This window comes from Suncus etruscus, chromosome 18 (genome assembly GCF_024139225.1).
Source record: "Suncus etruscus isolate mSunEtr1 chromosome 18, mSunEtr1.pri.cur, whole genome shotgun sequence".
Classification (NCBI taxonomy): Eukaryota; Metazoa; Chordata; class Mammalia; order Eulipotyphla; family Soricidae; genus Suncus; species Suncus etruscus.
Genome location: NC_064865.1, coordinates 25,161,959 through 25,181,759, shown reverse-complemented (window position 1 = coordinate 25,181,759; position 19,801 = coordinate 25,161,959). Strand labels below are relative to the sequence as shown.

General features: G+C 40.1%; 2 protein-coding genes across 2 annotated transcripts in view; both read left to right on the top strand.

Moving 5' to 3' along the window:
• The window catches only part of MTHFD1L (methylenetetrahydrofolate dehydrogenase (NADP+ dependent) 1 like), a 641,585-nt gene that overhangs the window by 542,003 nt on the left and 79,781 nt on the right, over positions 1 to 19,801 (top strand). The gene's annotated exons all lie outside the window — the stretch shown is intronic.
• CCDC170 (coiled-coil domain containing 170) overlaps positions 1 to 19,801 on the top strand; it is a 78,717-nt gene that overhangs the window by 33,037 nt on the left and 25,879 nt on the right. The window contains exon 6 of the mRNA XM_049764747.1: positions 3,430 to 3,747. Coding sequence (XP_049620704.1) covers positions 3,430 to 3,747 — 318 coding nt within the window. The remainder of the gene's footprint in view (positions 1 to 3,429; positions 3,748 to 19,801) is intronic.

The window sequence follows — 19,801 nt, the reverse complement described above, 5'->3', positions numbered from 1 at the left end:
ACAAAATAAGTTTACATGCCTGGAAAATAAATTTGTCATCATGTATGGGCAGATATTAATGAAACAAACTCTAGCAATCATTTAGCAATAGAGAAAACTGGTAAACTATTATGCTGGGCTTGTGAAATTGCCCATTATATTTCAATTTAAAACCAAACCAAGGTTTTGGAGTGATAGTACAGTGGGCAGGACACTTTCCTTGCATGCAACCAACCCTAGCTTGATCCTGTAACCCCATATGATCCTGTGAACACTGCCAGAAATCAACACTGGATGTGGTCCCAAGACAATAAATAAATACAAAAAGATCAATAAAAATAAAACTGAAACAAATATTTTACTCACCTTTCTATGATTTCATGGCTTCTAGCTACATTGCATGCCTCAATGATATTATTGACAAATATTTTTGTTGAAAGGCATTATTCATGAATTGTCTTAGGAGGACTTATTCCTGAAAAAGATTTAAGTAGTCTTTGTGGCTGTCCCTCTGGGACCTATGATCATTGGCCAATGTGACTTCCCCTGCAGGTCTGGTCTGAAGTTGCTCCTTGTGTCTTGTGTTAGTGTGGCCTGACTGGTCCCCATGTCCTGGCATGTAGGAGGTCACATTACTTCAGAGTATCCTTGAGGTAACCATGCAACCAGGCTCCACTCATAACTGCTTCCTCCTGATCGTAGTACAGGTAATTGCATCTGGAGCTGAGGACATCTGTTGCCAGCAGTCAGACCATCCCAGCGTCCCCGAATCCTGAAACAATCAGGGCCCAGGGGAGCTGTTGCCCAAAAGGCCTTATGTGACAAATCTCCTGAAAACAAAAAAAATCTGAATTTTGTTTTATTATTTTTTTAAAAATGGCAATAAACTGTGGTGCTTCAGATGTCATCAGAGGACACTGGATTAATTATAAGTATAATAATTGATTTTTCTCACCATTTAATCCCTTACCTACCACCAAATGACTAGTTATTTTTTCCTTTTTTGAGAAGGGACCACACCCAGTGATGCCCAGAGGTTACTCGTGGCTCTGCACTCAGGAATCACTCCTGGTGGGTTTGGGGGACCATATGAGATGCTGGGAATCAAACCTAGGTTGGCTGCATGCAAGTAAGCACCCTATTCACTATACTATTGCTTCACCCCAGATTAATTATTTCTATCTCCCTTCGTTAGGTTTCACTATGATTCTTTTGGATGAGATTTGTGTTTGGGCTATACCAGGATTACACACTGACAGGTTGGGAGATCATATGGGATATCAGGATGGAACCTGGGCTGACCATATGAAAGGGAAGGTCCTTAGCTTCTGTACTATAAATATCAGGCTCACCCTAATACAAGGATATATTTTTGGGAATGAGTTTTGGTCCACACTCAGTGGCACCTAAGGGTTACTCCTTGCTCTGATATCAGAAATTACTCTTAGCAGCCTCAGGGGGATTATATGGAATGCTGGGGATTGAACCTGGGTCAGCCACTTGTAAGACAAATACCCTACCTGTTAATCTATGGCTCTGGCTTCAAGGATTCTTTTTAGTAGAAAGATTTACTAGAATATAGAAGAGAAAGTACAGGAAACCCCCCAGTAGATAGAAACTTATTGTAGGGTGCCACCAGGATTTTTAGTCTTGATGAGACCAAAGCGAAAATATATCACTGAATAGAAAAAGAGAAATTTGACTGTCCATTAAGCACAATATAATGTGTTTTAGAGAGAACAAAACTTCAATACTTAAACAGTATTAAGGAGACACTTTTTTAAAATAAATAATAATATATTTAAACAGCATAATTACAAACATGTTTGTAGTTGGGTTTCAGTCATAAAAAGAGCACACCCTTCAACAATGCAACCTTCCTACTACCAATGCCCCCATCTTCCTCCTCTCCCACCCTCTGCCTGTCTTCAAGACAGGCATTCTACTTCTCAAGGAGACAACTTTATTCAAATTATTTTCTCAGGGTTTCCTATTTATTAAGCATCAATTTCCATATGTCCAGACAGTCTGACAGATACAGTATCTAGGTGGGTTGAACCTACTGGTATGACACTAAGGGGTGTGCTCTTTCTAGCTCTTCCCATTCCATTAAGCAAAAGTTCACCTAATAGTTTCTTGGTATTGCTTTTCCTAGCCAAATACCTTAAATTTTTTTTAATGCCATTATTTACCAAGTTGTTGACAATACAGCTGTTTTTGGCATTCAGTGTTTTAACACCAGTCTCACCACCAGTGTGACCTTCCCTTCACCAATGTCCCCATCCAGTACCCTAGCCTGCCTCCATGTAGGCACAATCAAATTTGCTTCATATTTTTTTTTACAGTAGGAAGGCAAATAGTATGATCAAAACTTTGACCAATAATAGTGAATTTGAAATAATTGTTACGTTTTTCCATGGCATTACTAAAGTCAGTGTCTCAGGATTTACCTGGCTAGGTTTGGTGCTAGTTGAGCCTCCTATGTTACTGTTTAGGATTACTGAGCATGGTGGTCTTCTATGTAACTTTCCCATCAGATTTACTGTGATAATTTTTGGGATGACAATACTATGAAATTTTGAGGTGCTGTGTGGCTACTCCAGAATCTATAGATCTAAAACAATTTTGATGGCATGGCAGTTTGGTAAGGTTCAATTGTGGAGTTGGATTGATTCTCTCAGCCAGATCTCTTTTGTAAGATACCTACATTTATCTAACCCAGTGGTTCTTAAATAGTGGGACGCACCCCCCAGGGGGGGCGCGTTTAACTTCAGCAAACACTGTCATAACTAGTTAAGCCCCGTGTTTATGTCTCTGTATGTCTCTGGAGCTGAGAGTTGCTGTGTCCTTCAAACCCCACTTCGAAAAGCTATGCGTTGCAAAATGTGCTCATTATAGCCATTAATCCAGATATCATCACCTCTGATTAAAATATCAGCTCAAATTATTTTATATATTTTTGTTTTGCAGGTTAAAGTTTTTTTTAAATAAAGATACTACGTACAGTTGTGAGGGGGGGCACAAAAATGTTTTCTTCTTCCTAGGGGGGCATGACAGAAAATAATTGAGAAACACTGATCTAATCTAACTGCTGTAATTTATTTATTTTAATTTTTTTGGGTAATACCCAGTAATGTTCAGGGATTATATTGAAATACTCAGGAATTACTCCTAAAAAAAGGAGTTACTCTTGGCAATGCTCTGGAACCATCTGAGATGTATCTGAGTTGGCCACATACAAGTCAAGCTCCCTACCTGCCATACTATCACTCCAGTCCCAACCTTTGCAATTTAATAACCCACTGAAGACTTGATAGAGGCCTTAGAATTAAAAATATAACAAGTCCCATACTTGTACCTCACCTGATCCTTCAGGCCACTGGAAGCCAAATGTAGGGCTCCCTCACTGGGCTGCTAATGGCTTTCTCTTTATTTCTGTAACAACCCTAGGATTTGCTCCATGCTATTGAGGCAAAGGAAAGCCTGGAAAGGGAAGCAAAAGTCCTCCAAGAAAGATTATTTGCTGGCCAGCGGCTCTGGGGGGCCTCGAAGCAGGAGTTGAGCCTCCTCAAGGAAAGTTTCTGTGAGCTGGAGAAGAATCTGAAGGCCAGCGTAGACACGGCTGCTGTCTTCCAGAGCAAGTACTCCTCATTCCGGGAGAAGATCGCTGCTCTCCTGCAAGGGAGCCTGGACAGGGTTGGGACCACAGAAGGTGCCATTTTGGAGAAAATTCAAGAAATGCACCTCCAGGATGAGAGCAGGAGAAGGGTAAGTGGAAGAGAAACTATTTGTGAGCTTTGTGGTCATCAGACATTCCTTACAAGGCTGAAGAAACTGTGGTATGTCTACACAATGGAATACTAGGAAGCCATAGGGAAAAATGAGGTAATGAAATTTGCTTATACATGAATGGATATGGAGATTATTATGCTGAGTGAAATTAGCCAGAGGGAAAGGGATAGGAATAATCTCACTTATTTGTGGAGTATAAGAAAAATAAGAGACATTATGGGAACAATATCCAGAGACAGTGGAATTAAGGGTCCGGAGGGCCAGCCCAGGGTAGGAAGCTCAACACAAAGAGTGGAGAGTGCAGTTAGAGTAGGGAAGGGGCTATTAGGACAATGATAGTTAGAACTGATTATTTGGACAAGAACTCAGTGCAGAATGGGGGAGAAAGTGACATTAATAGAAACCCTTCATTAACAGTAGTGCAAATCACAGTGAGAGAGAGACAGAGAGACAGAAAGAGAAAGAGGGACAGAGAGAGACAGAGAGAGAGGCAGATTGCTTGCCGGAGAGACAGGTAGCAATAGGGGTGGGAGATGGGAGGGAAATGAGGAACATCAGAGGCGGGAAGGGTCCACTGGTGAAGGATGGTGTACATTGTATGACTGAGACCCAACAATGAACAATTTTGTAAAAAAATAATAAAAGCAACCAAAAACATTTCTAGGGGCCTGAGAGATAGCACAAGCGATAGGGTGTTTGCCTTGCAAGCAGCTGATCCAGGATGGATTGTGGTTCAAATCCCAGCATTCTATATGGTCCCCCAAGCTGTCAGAAGCGATTTCTCAGCGCAGAACCAGAAGTAACCTCTGAGCACTGCCGGGTGTGACCCAAAAACCAAAAAACAAAAAAACAAAAAAACAAAAAACAAACCCAAAATAAAAATAACAAACCTCAAAACATTTCTAACAAACAATTCACCAAGGTAGTTCAAGGTATCATTGAGATAGGTGTTATTTTGAAAAATTAACTTGCAAATTTTTTAGGGTGCCTAGGAGGCACATGGCAATGTGTATCCTGGGGTTGCCCCTTCTTGGTCCAAACATGTCATACAACATATTCGCCCAGTTTGCATGGGATCTGGGATAAGAGTGTGTCTCCTCATGGGCTAGACAGGTGCAGCCCAGCTTCACACCCCTTATTCAATTTGAAAGCCTTGAGCTCCACAGGTTTTTTTGAATTCCAAAGGTTTCCAGGAGGGCCCAAGCTGACTGCATGTACATAAAGTACAATGGGCAGGGTACTTTACGTACATGCAGTCAGCTTGGGTTTGATCCCTGGTATCCCAAATCATCCTCTGGGCTCTGCCAGGAGTTGTGGCCCCCCCTCCAAAAAAAAAAAAAAACCCAAACAAACTAAAAGGTTTTCAAGACTTAGAAAGGTAAAAGAGTATATAGGAAGGTAATATAGCTAACAACTTGACATATATATTCCTCCTCTATGGGGTCCCTGGCAGAACCCTATTGCCCATCCCATTCATCAGGCTGCAGCAAAAGCTGTGAACAATTTACTGTGACAGATACCAGGACTTTGGCCAACCTCATGTAACTTGAGGTCAAAGTTGGTTGGCATAGTTGATTAGATCATGCTTTGTCAGCAAACAAGTTACAAAATGAATGATCATTTTTCAAATCCTTTTGGATTTTGAAATTGCAGACAAGGATTCTAGACCTGCCTCAATATCTGTCTCCAAAGGTCATTTTTTTTGTAAGCATTGAATAAAAACATGTAGCCCTTAACATACTATCCAGGAAATATCAATGTATATTTGTTATCATGCTCTAACTTCCCTCTCCTCTTTCTTCCCTCCTACTTGCCTTCTTTTCATGTGTTGAGTCTAAATGAGTATTATAGGGACTCATTTAAGAAATGGACAGTAATTTATCTTTCATAAAAGACAGGAGCTTCCTTTGTTTTGTGATCTTGTTTGTAGTATTCATGATTCTCTTAGTTCTATAAAGTGGTGATTTGCAGAGCCAACTTCAGCCTCCATCCTACTTCATCACGATCAGTTCCAAATAACAAAAATGAGAATGAATTAAGGTTTGAAAGAAATGCTATCCAAATGCTACACATAAATGTACTCAGAGCTATTTCTTCTAGTGGGTTCATGCTTGTTTAGAAGCAGAGGTCGTTCTTTTAAGGTTTTGAAAAATCTTCAATTAATCGCTGAGTCAAAGTTCAGGGCTACGTTTCCTTTAACAATCAAAAATTCTGAAAAATTTTCTTTGGAAATTCTTCAAACATAAATGCATATGTTAGAAGCATCCAAGTGGCCCTTTTGTTCAAGTGTCAATTACTTTCTCTTCACGGGGAAAATGTTCATCCCAAAGTGATGAACATACTCTATTTGAGAATAATTCAGATTTCCTGGTGATTCATTGGACTGGGAGAAGAACATTAATTTACAGGACTGAGAAAACTTCATTAAATTATTAACCTTGATGTAAATGTACTCCAATTGCTGTCATTTCACTTTGTTGCCTTTTCTGTCTACTTTCCCCCCAAATTTCGAACAACTCTTTTAATTTCAGCATGTAAAACAGCATAAAATTGTCAGTATGATGTATATGTTTATTTTCTAAAGCAAAATAATGTAGTAAATGGATGAAGCTAGCTATACCATTCGACACTCCCCATAAGAAATGAAAATGATTCAGTCTTTTTAGAGCTTTGTCTGCTTTTCCTACTCTATAATTTTTTTCAGTAGTCACATTCACTGATTAGAAGCCTGAAATCAAGCGCAGATCAGGTATCTCTTGTAATTTCTCCTCAGTAAAACCAGGAGAAAATGCATTCTGTATATTGTCTTAGAAATGTTTCTGAAGAATGGGAGTTATACAAACTGATGAAACCGCTTGTTGAAGAGACAGCATTCCCTGCTAGCTGTCATGGTTAAAAACAATGGTTGACCAATCTACAACAAGCTAGACACAGTGGGGACCACTTATACTAGCAGCCTGGGGGTCAAAGGAGGGGGATATGGGATGCATGCTGGGAACAGGGGTGGAGGGAGGACAACACTGGTGGTAGGAATACCCCTGATTCAATGTCACTATGTTCCTAAAATATTATTGTGAAAGATTTGTAATTCACTTTGGTCAAAATAAAAATTATTTAAACAAACAAACAAACAAACAAAGAACAGTGGTTGAGTCAGAGCCTTGCAAAGTTCCCATGGTGGGGTTAGGCTTGGTCTAACCCACATTCAACTCTTCATGTTGACTCGTACTTCTGGGCATTTCTTTCACAAGCTCATCCTTTGCTTATTGCTCTTTACATTTCCCTATAGGGGATTTTCTTTCAGAAATAATTGGGACAACATCTAGACTTTTTCAACAAGTGCACTTTACCACTTTACCATTTCTTGCATTACTGCTTGGAACAAGATTTATTTATTTATTTATTTATTTATTTATTTATTTATTTATTTATTTATTTATTTATTTATTTAAAAAAAGCTTTGCTATAGCTTAGGATTTCTCTGTCAGTGCTTTACTAATATTTTGAACCAAAGGATTCATAATTGCATGACTTATATATCATATGACATTTTGAAATTCTCTGCCTGGGTCTGGAGAGATAGCATATCGGCGTTTACCTTGCAAGCAGCCGATCCAGGACCAAAGGTGGTTGGTTCGAATCCTGGTGTCCCATATGGTCTCCTGTGCCTGCCAGGAGCTATTTCTGAGCAGACAGCCAGGAGTAACCCCTGAGCACTGCCGGGTGTGGCCCCCAAACCAAAAAATTAAAAAAAAATAAAAAAATTCTCTGCCTATTAGATACCACCCCACCCCCAATTTCAATGATTTCTTCAGACATTGCAAAACATCCCTTAGTGGCGGTGGGAGTGGGGGCGGAAATAACTTTTTAAATCAGTGCATCAGTGCAATGATATATCACCAGATTTCCAGGAATTACAATAGAGTATTTATATGTTATTTAGCCTTGAAGTTTTAGGACAGTCATAACAGGTGTTCTGGAAATGATTTATTGCACAATGAAAGAAAGTTATGACATTTTAAAATTTTAGTTTAGAATTTTGAAGCATTGTTTTGAGTTTTCCTAACTGACAAGTTTGTTTGGATGAGAATTGATTTTGTTCAGAAAGGAATAGACATGATTGGTTTCTAAGTAATTTCTTAAATTCAAGATAAAATGATACCAGCACATAGGCATTTATCTGGATAGCTCCTTGACACTGCTTTGGGGGAATGTAAGGATTTGTTTCTTTTGAAGGAATATTTATTCATCTGCAGCTCGGAGCAGTGTGGACTCAATCTTATGCCCTAAAGAACCTCAGATGTAAAATATTCAATTCTGCATCCCCTTACCTATCACCATTCCTTCCACTACATCATTTAGTCTATGTTTTGTTCTATCAAAGGGAACATTTACCCAGAAACCTCATCAGGCTTCTATTGACATTTCACTGCCTAAACTTCTTTTGTTTTTGCTTTTGTTTTTTTGTTTGTTTTTGGGTCACACCTGGCAGTGCTCAGGGTTTACTCCTGGCTCTACGCTCAGAAATCGCTCCTGTCAGGCTGGGAGTTGGGGGGAAGACCATATGGGATGCCAGGATTCAAACTGCCGTCTTGCATGCAAGGCAAACACCTTGCCTCCATGCTATCTCTCCGGTCCCCCTCACTGTCTAAACTTATGCTACCTGGTTCCTTCCCTTGGGTATGCAGACACCTGAGAGAGCAAATTGATCAAATCTGGTTGGTATCTCAGCTTCTATAGTGTTTTTTTTTTAAGAGGGCCTTAGTAAAGTATCATTAATTGGGCGATTTAATACCTGAAAGGTATTGTCTTAGAGTTCTAGTGGCAATTTTTTTTCTTGAAAATAGGTATCAAATACCACCTAAAACAGTTGTAATGAAAAACAAATAAATTATTACATATAAAGTATTAGAGATAATATATGTAAAGCATGGAAGTATATGTAAACTATCTTTTTCTTTTTTTTCTATATATAGAGTGTGGGCAGAGAATTTTTTTTCTTTATTTAAACATCTTGATTACAAATATGATTGTGATTAGGTTTCAGTCATGTAAAGAACACCCACCTTCACCAGCGCAACATTCCCACCACCAATGTCCCAAATCTCCCTCCATCCCACCCCACCCCCACCTGTACTCCAGAAAGGCTTTCCAGTTCCCTCATTCATACACATGATTATGGTAGTTCTCTGTGTAGTTATTTCTATAACTGCACTTACCACTCTTTGTGGTGAGCTTCATGAAGTGAGCTGGAAGTTCCAGACCTATTCTAATTGTCTCTGAGGATTGTTGCAAAAATGACTTTTATTTTCCTTAAAATCCATAGATTAGTGAGACTATTCTGCGTCTATCTCCCTCCCTCTGACTTATTTTACTCAGCATGATAGATTCCATGTACATTTATGTATAGGAAAATTTCATGACTTCATCTCTCCTGACGGCTGCATAATATTCCATTGTGTATATGTACCACAGTTTCTTTAGCCATTTGTATGTTGAAGGGCATCTTAGTTGTTTCCAGAGCCTGGCTATTATGAATAGTGCTGCAATAAATATAGGTTTGAGGAAGGGGTTTTAGTATTGTATTCTTGTGTTCTTAGGGTATATCCCCAGGAGTGGAATAGCTGGGTTGAATGGGAGCTCAATTTCCAGATTTTGGAGGAATCTCCATATCGTTTTCCATAGAGGTTGGACTAGAGGGCATTCCCACCAGCAGTGGATAAGAGTTCCTTTCTCTCTACATCCCTGCCAGCACTGATTGTTCTCATTCTTTGTGATGTATGCCAATCTCTGTGGTGTGAGATGGTATCTCATCGTTGTTTTGATTTGCATCTCCCTGATGATTAGGAATGAGGAGCATGACTTATATAGCAAGGTGGCAGGCTACAAAATTAACACACAGAAATCAATGTCCTTTTTATACACCAATAATGATAGGGAAGAGGATGTCAAGAAGGCAATCCCATTCACATTAGTGCCACACAAACTAAAATACCTTGGAGTCAACTTGATCAAAGACATGAAGGACCTATACAAAGAAAACTATAAAGCCCTGTTCCAAGAAAAAAAGAGAGGACACACAGAAATGGAAACACATACCCTGCTCATGGATTGGCAGGATTAACATCATTAAAATGGCAATACTCCCCAAAGCATTCTACAGATTTAATGTGATCCCCTTAAAAATACCCATGACATTCTTCAAAGAAGTGAATCAAACACTTATGAAGTTCTTCTGGAACAATAAACACCCTCGAATAGCTAAATCACTCCTAGGGAAAAGGAAAATGGGAGGCATTACTTTCCCCAACTTTATTTTATTTATTTTTTTTTATCTTTATTTAAACACCGTGATTACAAACATGATTATAGTTGTATGATTACAGTCATGTAAAGAGCACCCCCCTTCACCGGTGCAACATTCCCACCACCAATTTCCCAGATCTCCCTCCTCCCCACCCCCCTACACCTGTACTCGAGACAGGCTTTCTACTTCCCTCATTCATTCACATTTTATGATAGTTTTCAGTGTAGTCATCTCTGCAACTGCACTCATCACTCTATGTGATGAGCTGCATGTCCTGAGCTGCACCTACCAGCCCTCATCTCTCTTGTCTCTGAGATATTGTTAAAAATGTCCTTCATTTTTCTTAAAGCCCATAGATGAGTGAAACCATTCTGCGTCTTTCTCTCTCCCTCTGACTTACTTCACTCAGCATAATAGATTCCATGTACATCCATGTATTGGAAAATTTCATGACTTCATCTCTCCTGATGGCTGCATAGTATTCCATTGTGTATATGTACCACAGTTTCTTCAGCCACTCATCTGTTGAAGGGCATCTTGGTTGTTTCCAGAGTCTGGCTATTGTAAATAGCGCTGCAATGAATATAGGAGTAAGGAAGGGTTTTTTGTATTGTATATTTGTGTTTCTTGGGTATATTCCTAGGAGTGGTATAGCTGGATCGTATGGAAGCTCAATTTCCAGTTTGTGAAGGAATCTCCATATCGCTTTCTATAAAGGTTGTACTAGACGGCATTCCCACCAGCAGTGAAAAAGAGTTCCTTTCTCTCCACATCCCCGCCAGCACTGCTTGTTTTCCTTTCTTGTGATGTGTGCCAATCTCAGTGGCGTGAGGTGGTACCTCATAGTAGTTTTGATTTGCATCTCCCTGACAATTAGTGATGTTGAACATCTTTTCATGTGCCTTTTGGCCATTTGCCTTTCTTCTTTTTCAAAGTGTCTGTTCATTTCTTCTCCCCATTTTTTGATGGGGTTAGTTGTTTTTTTCTTGTATAGTTCTGTCAGTACCTTGTAAATTTTGGATATTAGCCCTTTATCTGATGTGTATTGGGTGAATAATTTCTCCCACTCAGTGGGTGGCCTTTGTATTCTGGGCACTATTTCCTTTGAGATGCAGAAGCTTTTCAGCTTAATATAGTCCCATCTGTTTATCTCTGCTTCCACTTGCTTGGAAAGTGCTGTCTCCTCCTTAAAGATGCCTTTAGTCTCAATGTCCTGGAGTGTTTCACCTACATGTTGTTCTATATACCTTATAGTTTCAGTTCTGATATCAAGGTCTTTAATCCATTTGGATTTTACCTTTGTATATGGTGTTAGCTGGGGGTCTGAGTTCGCTTTTTTGCAAGTGGTTAACCAGTTGTGCCAACACCACTTGTTGAATAGGCTTTCCCTGCTCCATTTAGGATTTTTTGCTCCTTTATCAAAAACAAGGTGGTTATATGTCTGAGGAACCTTCTCTGAGTACTCAAGCCTATTCCACTGATCTGAGGGTCTGTTTTTATTCCAATACCATGCTGTTTTTATAACTGTTGCTTTGTAATACAACTTAAAATTGGGGAAAGTAATGCCTCCCATATTCCTTTTCCCAAGGAGTGCTTTAGCTATTCGAGGTTGTTTGTTGTTCCAGATGAATTTCAGAAGTATTTGATCCACTTCTTTGAAAAATGTCATGGGTATCTTTAGAGGAATCGCGTTAAATCTGTACAATGCTTTTGGAAGTATTGCCATTTTAATGATGTTGATCCTGCCAATCCATGAGCATGGTATGTGTTTCCATTTCCGCGTGTCCTCTCTTATTTCTTGGAGCAGTGTTTTGTAGTTTTCTTTGTATAGATCCTTCACATCTTTAGTCAGGTTGACTCCAAGATATTTGAGTTTGTGTGGAACTAATGTGAATGGGATTGTTCTCTTAATGTCCATTTCTTCCCTATCATTATTAGTGTATAAAAAGGCCATTGATTTTTGTGTGTTAATTTTGTATCCTGCCACTTTGCTATACAAATCTATTATTTCTAGAAGCTTTTTGGTAGAGTCTTTAGGGTTTTCTAAGTAGAGTATCATGTCATCTGCAAACAGTGAGAGCTTGACTTCTTCCTTTCCTATCTGGATTCCCTTGATATCTTTTTCTTGCCTAATCGCTATAGCAAGTGCTTCCAGTGCTATGTTGAATAGGAGTGGTGAGAGAGGACAGCCTTGTCTTGTACCAGAATTTAGAGGAAAGGATTTTAGTTTTTCTCCATTGAGGATAATATTTGCCACTGGCTTCTGGTAGATGGCTTTGACTATATTGAGAAAGGTTCCTTTTATTCCTATCTTGCTGAGAGTTTTCATCAAGAATGGGTGTTGAACCTTATCAAATGCTTTTTCTGCATCTATTGATATGACCATGTGATTTTTATTTTTGTTGTTGTTTATGTTGTGTATTATATTGATAGATTTACGGATGTTAAACCATCCTTGCATTCCTGGGATGAAACCTACTTGATCAAAGTGAATGATCTTCTTGATGAGGCACTGGATCCTGTTCGCCAGGATTTTGTTGAGGATCTTTGCATCTGTGTTCATCAGGGATATTGGTCTGTAATTTTCTTTTTTGGCAGCATCTCTATCAGGTTTTGGTATTAAGGTGATGTTGGCTTCATAAAAGCTATTTGGAAGTATTCCTGTTTTTTTGATTTCATAAAAGAGCCTGGCCAGAATTGGTAGTAGTTCCTCTTGAAAGGTTTGAAAGAATTAATTCGTGAATCCATCACTTTTGTTTTGTTTTTGGGCTTTTGTTTTTAGGTAAATTTTTGATTACAGTTTTAATTTCCTCAATAGTGATGGGGGTGTTTAGATATGCTACCTCTTCTTTATTCAACCGTGGAAGGTTATATGAGTTCAGAAATTTATCCATTTCTTCCAGGTTCTCATATTTAGTGGCATAGAGTTTCTCAAAGTATTCTCTGAATACCCTTTGAATCTCTGCAGTATCTGTAGTGATCTCCCCCTTTTCATTTCTAATACGCGTTATCAAGTTTCTCTCTTCCTTTTGCTTTGTGAGTTTTGCCAATGGTCTATCAATCTTGTTTATTTTTTCAAAGAACCAACTTCTGCTTTCGTTGATCTTTCGGATTGTTTTTTGGGTTTCCACTTCGTTGATTTCTGCTCTCAGCTTTGTTATTTCCTTCTGTCTCCCTATTTTTGGGTCCTTTTGTTGAGCACTTTCTAGTTCTATTAGCTGTGTCATTAAGCTACTCAGGTAAGCTCCTTCTTCCTTCCTGATGTGTGCTTGCAAAGCTATAAATTTTCCTCTCAGTACTGCTTTTGCTGTGTCCCATAAGTTCTGATAGTTTGTGTCTTTATTGTCATTTGTTTCCAGGAACCTTTTGATTTCCTCCTTGATTTCATCTCGGACCCACTGGTTATTGAGTATGAGGCTGTTTAACTTCCAGGTGTTAATTTTTTTCTTCTGTGTCCCTTTGCAGTTCACATCTAAATTCAGAGCCTTGTGGTCAGCAAAGGCAGCCTGCAAAATGTCTATCTTTTTTATTTTATGGAGGTATGTTTTATGTGCCAGCACATGATCTATCCTGGAGAATGATCCATGTACATTGGAAAAGAATGTGTATCCAGGTTTCTGAGGATAGAGTGCCCTATATATATCTACTAGGCCTCTTTCATCCATTTCTCTTTGCAGGTCTAGTATATTTTTGTTGGGTTTCCATTTGGTTGACCTATCAAGTGTTGACAAGCCTGTGTTGAGGTCTCCCACAATTATTGTGTTATTATTGATATCCTTCTTCAGATTTGTCAACAATTGTATTAAATACTTTGCTGGACCCTCATTCGGTGCGTATATGTTTAGGAGAGTGATTTCTTCTTGCTGTACAAATCCCTTGATTAGTACATAATATCCATCTTTGTCCCTTACAACTTTTCTGAGTATAAAGTTTGTGTCATCTGATATTAGTATGGCCACCCCCGCTTTTTTAAGGGTGTTGTTTGCTTGAATGATTTTCCTCCAGCCTTTGATTTTGAGTCTATGTTTATTCTGACTATTCAGGTGAGTTTCTTGTAGACAGCAGAAGGTTGGCTTCAGTTTTTTGATCCATTTCGCCACTCTGTGCCTCTTAACTGGTGCATTTAGTCCATTGACATTGAGAGAAATAATTGTCATGGGATTTATTGCCATCTTTGTGTAGAAGTTTGGTGTGTTTTTTGTTCTGTCTTGTTTTTAGAGTAGATCTTTCAGTTTTTCTTTTAAGGCTGGTTTTGAGTCTGCAAAGATTTTGAGCTGTTGTTTATCTGTGAAGCCGTGTATACATCCGTCAAACCTGAAACTTAGTTTTGCTGGGTGCAATATTCTTGGCGAAGCATTTATTTCATTGAGTTTTGCCACTACGTCCCACCACTGCCTTCTGGCCTTGAGTGTTTCTGGTGACAGGTCTGCTGTAAATTTCAAGGATGCTCCGTGGAATGTAATTTCCCTTTTCGATCTTGCTGCTTGCAGTATTCTATCTCTATCGGTGGGTTTCATCATGGTGACTAGGATGTGTCTTGGGGTGTTTCTCCTGGGGTCTTTTTTAGCTGGTACTCTTCGGGCATGCAGGATTTGGTCACATGTTTTCTTTAGCTCTGGTAGTTTCTCTGTGATGATGTTCTTAACCATTGATTCTTCCTGAAGATTTTCTTCTTGGGTCTCTGGAACTCCAATGATTCTGAAGTTGTTTCTGTTGAGCTTATCAAAGACTTCTATTTTCATCTTCTCATATTCTTTGAGTAAATTTTCCATTGTCTGATCATTTGATTTGAGGCTTTTTTCTAATCTCTTCTGCTGTGTAAAGTTGTTATGCATCTCGTCTTCTAAAGCACTAATTCTATCCTCAGCTGCTGTTAACCTGTTGGAAAACTCATCCATTATGTTCTTCAATTCGTCTATTGAGTTTTTCAGACCTGTTATCTGATCTGATATTTCAGTTTGGAGTTTTCTGATTTCTATCTTCATATTCTCTTGATTTTTATTAGTGCTCTGATTTATACTTTCTTTGATATCTGTTAGCAACCTCCATATTTCGTCTCTAAACTCCATTTCTGAAAGACTGCTTAGGTAGTTGGTCGTTGTTGGGTCATCAGAGTTTCCATCATCATTCTCTATGGTTGAAGTTGGTCTGCGTAGTCTCCCCATTGTCTCGCTTACGCTGTGGGTTTTTCTACGTGTTGTGGTGGTACTCATTGGCGAGGTGGCAAGCCGTCAGGGGATGCCTGGGGAGGCCCCCAAGTGTCTGCCAAGCAAAGGAAACCAGCACAATCCACAACTTCAACAGAAAACACAGCCTCAGCGAGACACGCCTCAGCCGAGGCAAGCCGTCAGGGGATGCCTGGGGAGGCCCCCAAGTGTCTGCCAAGCAAAGGAAACCAGCACAATCCACAACTTCAACAGAAAACACAGCCTCAGCTAGACACGCCTCAGCCGAGGCAAGCCGTCAGGGGATGCCTGGGGAGGCCCCCAAGTGTCTGCCAAGCAAAGGAAACCAGCACAATCCACAACTTCAACAGAAAACACAGCCTCAGCGAGACACGCCTCAGCCGAGGCAAGCCGTCAGGGGATGCCTGGGGAGGCCCCCAAGTGTCTGCCAAGCAAAGGAAACCAGCACAATCCACAACTTCAACAGAAAACACAGCCTCAGCGAGACACGCCTCAGCCGAGGCAAGCCGTCAGGGGATGCCTGGGGAGGCCCCCAAGTGTCTGCCAAGCAAAGGAAACCAGCACAATCCACAACTTCAACAGAAAACACAGCCTCAGCGAGACACGCCTGGGAACTGGACTTCCGATGGGTCAGCTCCGTCTTCACCAGTATGTATTGTTCCGGAAGAGCAGCAGAAAGGCAGTTTGCATGAATCCCTGGCCGAGACCCGGGACCTCCACCCGCGGGCGCTCAGAGCAGCCGCTCAACAGCCCGAAAGGAAAAGCGTTCCTCCAGGACCCCCGCTCTGGGGGGACCCCACGACCCGCTCTCCCCCAACTTTAAACTGTACTACAAAGCAATAGTTATCAAAACAGCATGGTATTGGAATAAAGACAGACACTCAGATCAGTGGAATAGGCTTGAGTTCTCAGACAATGTTCCCCAGACATACAATCATCTAATTTTTGACAAAGGAGCAAGAAATCCTAAGTGGAGCAGGGAAAAACCTCTTCAACAAGTGGTGCTGGCAGAACTGGTTAGCCACTTGTTAAAAAGCAAACATAGACCCCCAGTTAACATCATGTACGAAGGTAAAATCCAAATGGATTAAAGACCTTGATATCAGACCTGATACCATAAGGTATATAGAATAACAAGTCAGTAAAACACTCCATGACATTGAGACTAAAGGCATCTTCAAGGAGGAAACTGCACTTTCCAAACAAGTGGAAGCAGAGACCAACAGATGGGAGTACATTAAGCTGAGAAGCTTCTGCACCTCAAAAGAAATAGTGCCCAGGATACAAGAGCCACCCACTGAGTGGGAGAAACTATTCACCCAACACCCATCAGATAAGGGGTAATCTCCAAAATATACAGGGCACTGACAGAACTTTACAAAAAAAGAAATCTAATCCCATCAGAAATTGGGGAGAAGAAACGAACAGACACTGATAAAAAAGGAATACAAATGGCCAAATGGCACATGAAAAAAAAAATGCTCCTCTGGTGGCAAATTTTTAGACTTGAGCTATTCATAATATTGGTTTTTCAGAAGACAAATCAGTTATGTAATTCTAGTGATGCTTCTGGTAGGTGTTCTTGGCTTTTGAAAGGGTTTTGCATATTGCCTTCCTTCTGTTTATGCCTCTTTTGTGCTTAATGCTTTCCTGGTAAGAACAATGGACTGGTGTGATGGCACAGAGGTGGGGCATTTGTCTTGCATGTGGCCGATCCAGGACAATCCCTGGTGTCCAATATGGTTCCCAGAGCCAAGAGTGGTTTCTGAGCAAATAGCCAGGAATAACCCCTGAGTGTCACAGGGTGTGACCCAAAAAGCAAAAACAAACAACCCCCCCCCAAACAATGGTTCTATAGACTAGGACCTCATTTCAACTTGATTATCTCTTTCAGGATTCTATTTACAAATAAAATTTTGTGCTGAGGATCATCAGTATATTACCAAATTATTTTTTTGTGGGGGTAAATAATAGAAACCGGAACAAAAATTAAAATGCACCAAGATGAAAGGGGTTCATGTTAGAAGGTCTATGGTGTTTGTTGCAAACACTGTCAAGAAGGAAGGAGATTTTGATGTATTTCTGGTACCTGAGAAGCTTCTGCACTTCAAAAGAAATAGTGCCCAGGATACAAGAGCCACCCACCGAGAGGGAGAAACTATTCACCCAACACCCATCAGATAGGGGCTAATCTCCAAAATATACAGGGCACTGACAGAACTTTACAAGAAAAAAAAATCTAATCCCATCAAAAATTGGGGAGAAGAAATGAACAGACACTTATGAAGTTCATCTGGAACAATAAACACCCTTGAATAGCTAAAGCACTCCTAGGGAAAAGGAAAATGGGAGGCATTACTTTCCCCAACATTTTTACATTTCCTAAGTACAAATTATGGCTTGAAAAAACCAAGTGCCTTAAGTGACTTTCTCTTTGTTTTTATTCTCTTTGTTGGGTTCACTCTAGGACAGAAGTGTTGTAGGGTCTATAGCAGGGGTCTCAGACTTGCAGCCCGCGGGCCGTTTACAGCCCTCCGTACAACATCTTGTGGCTCGTGGCCGGCCTTCAAATATCGCAGTATTCGCGATTATTTGCTTACTGAATAATCGCAATAAAATCGCATTAGTAAGAAAATATCGCATTAAACATTCGCATACCCCGAGCAGTTCTGTTCGGGGTATGCAAATGTTTAATGCGATTTTTTGCAATTTTTTCTTACTATTGCGATTTTTTATTGTGAATATTCGGTAAGTGAATAATTGTGAATACTTTAAAGGCGTCTAGCGCAGACGTCATTTCCGCTGCTCCTGCCTACTGTCCCTTGCATTATCGGAGGCCTAAGGGAGAGAACTTTATTACAGAATTAGATTTTGTCGTACCTTCATCATGACTTCATCAAAGCCTGCAGTGAAGAGAAAGATTGATGATGAGAGCACAGACAATTTCAGGAAAAGTGAGAGACACAGTATTTCTTTGTTGAGCACAGGGGCATCCCCACATGTCTTATTTGCTCAGAGAAAGTTGCAGTGCACAAGGAATACAACTTGAAACATCATTATTCAACTAAACATGCTGAAGAATGTGCAAAATATCAAGAAAATGAGAGAGCCAAGTGGGTTGCCAGTCTTAAAGCATGTCTAATGAGGCAACAAGATTTCTTCAAGAAAGCAACCAAAGAGAATGTTGCATCAGTCAAAACTAGTTACATGGTTAGTGAGATGATTGCTAAGGCAGGGAAACCATTCACAGAAGGAGAGTTTGTTAAAAAAATGCATGTTACAGGCTGCAAGTATTAACTCTCTGGAAAAGAAAGGTCAGTTTGGCAAAATCAGCCTTTCTGCCATGGAAGAGGCTTGTTAATAATAACAGATGGAGCGCCATTGATGATAGGGAGGAAAAATGGACTGGTGGCACTTGTTAAAAAAAACTTGAAGAGGAGGGTGTAGAGAAGGTCATTGCTCTTCATTGCATTATTCATCAGCAGGTCCTTTGCAGTAAATGCCTGCCGTGTGACAATGTGATGTCTGTTGTGAAATCCATCAACCAAATCAGATCCAGGGGCTTTAAGCACAGGAGGTTCCGTGCTTTTTTAGAGGAAATGGAGTCAGAATATGGAGATGTGCTCTATTTCACTGAGGTATGTTGGCTCAGCAGGGGAAATGTCCTGAAAAGATTTTTTGAGTTGAGAGTAGAAGTGAATGCCTTCATGGAGAAGGATGGGAATGCTGTTTCTGAGTTGAGTGATCACAAATGGCTCATGGACTTAGCTTTTCTTGTTGACATTACACATAAGCTGAATGTACTAAACAAGATGTTACAAGGCCCAGGGCAGCTTATCAATGCTGCCTATGACAATGTGAGAGCATTCTCCACAAAACTTGTGTTATGGAAATCCCAGCTCTCTCAGACAAACCTTTGTCATTTCCCAGCATGTAAAGAACTTGTGGATGCAGGCATACCATTCAGTGGTGAGAAATATGTTGATGCTATTTTGAAGCTAGAGAAGGAATTTGGTCACAGATTTGCAGACTTCAAAAAGCACAGAGCCACTTTCCAAATTTTTCTGGACCCCTTTTCCTTTGATGTGCAAGATGGCCCTCCTGTGCTTCAAATGGAGCTCATTGACCTGCAATGCAACTCTGATCTCTAAGCCAAATTTAGGGAGATTAGTGAAAAAGCAGACATGCATGTGCAATATTTGAGAGAATTGCCCCCCAGCTTCCCTGAGCTTTCCCAAATGTTCAAGCGCACCATGTACCTTTTTGGGAGCACATATTTGTGTGAAAAGTTATTCTCCACATTGAACTTCAATAAGTCAAAGTACAGGTCTAGACTTAATGATGATCATCTTTAAGCCATACTGAGGGTCTCAACTACTTCCTCTCTAAAGCCAAATGTGGTTCAGATTTGTGAGAAGAAGCGCTGTCAAGTCTCTGGCAATAAGGAATAGGCAAAAGATGCCATGTTCTGAAGAACTGTTCATGATCTTCACTCAATGTTCTATTCATGTTCAGAAGAAATAATTAAAACTGTTAA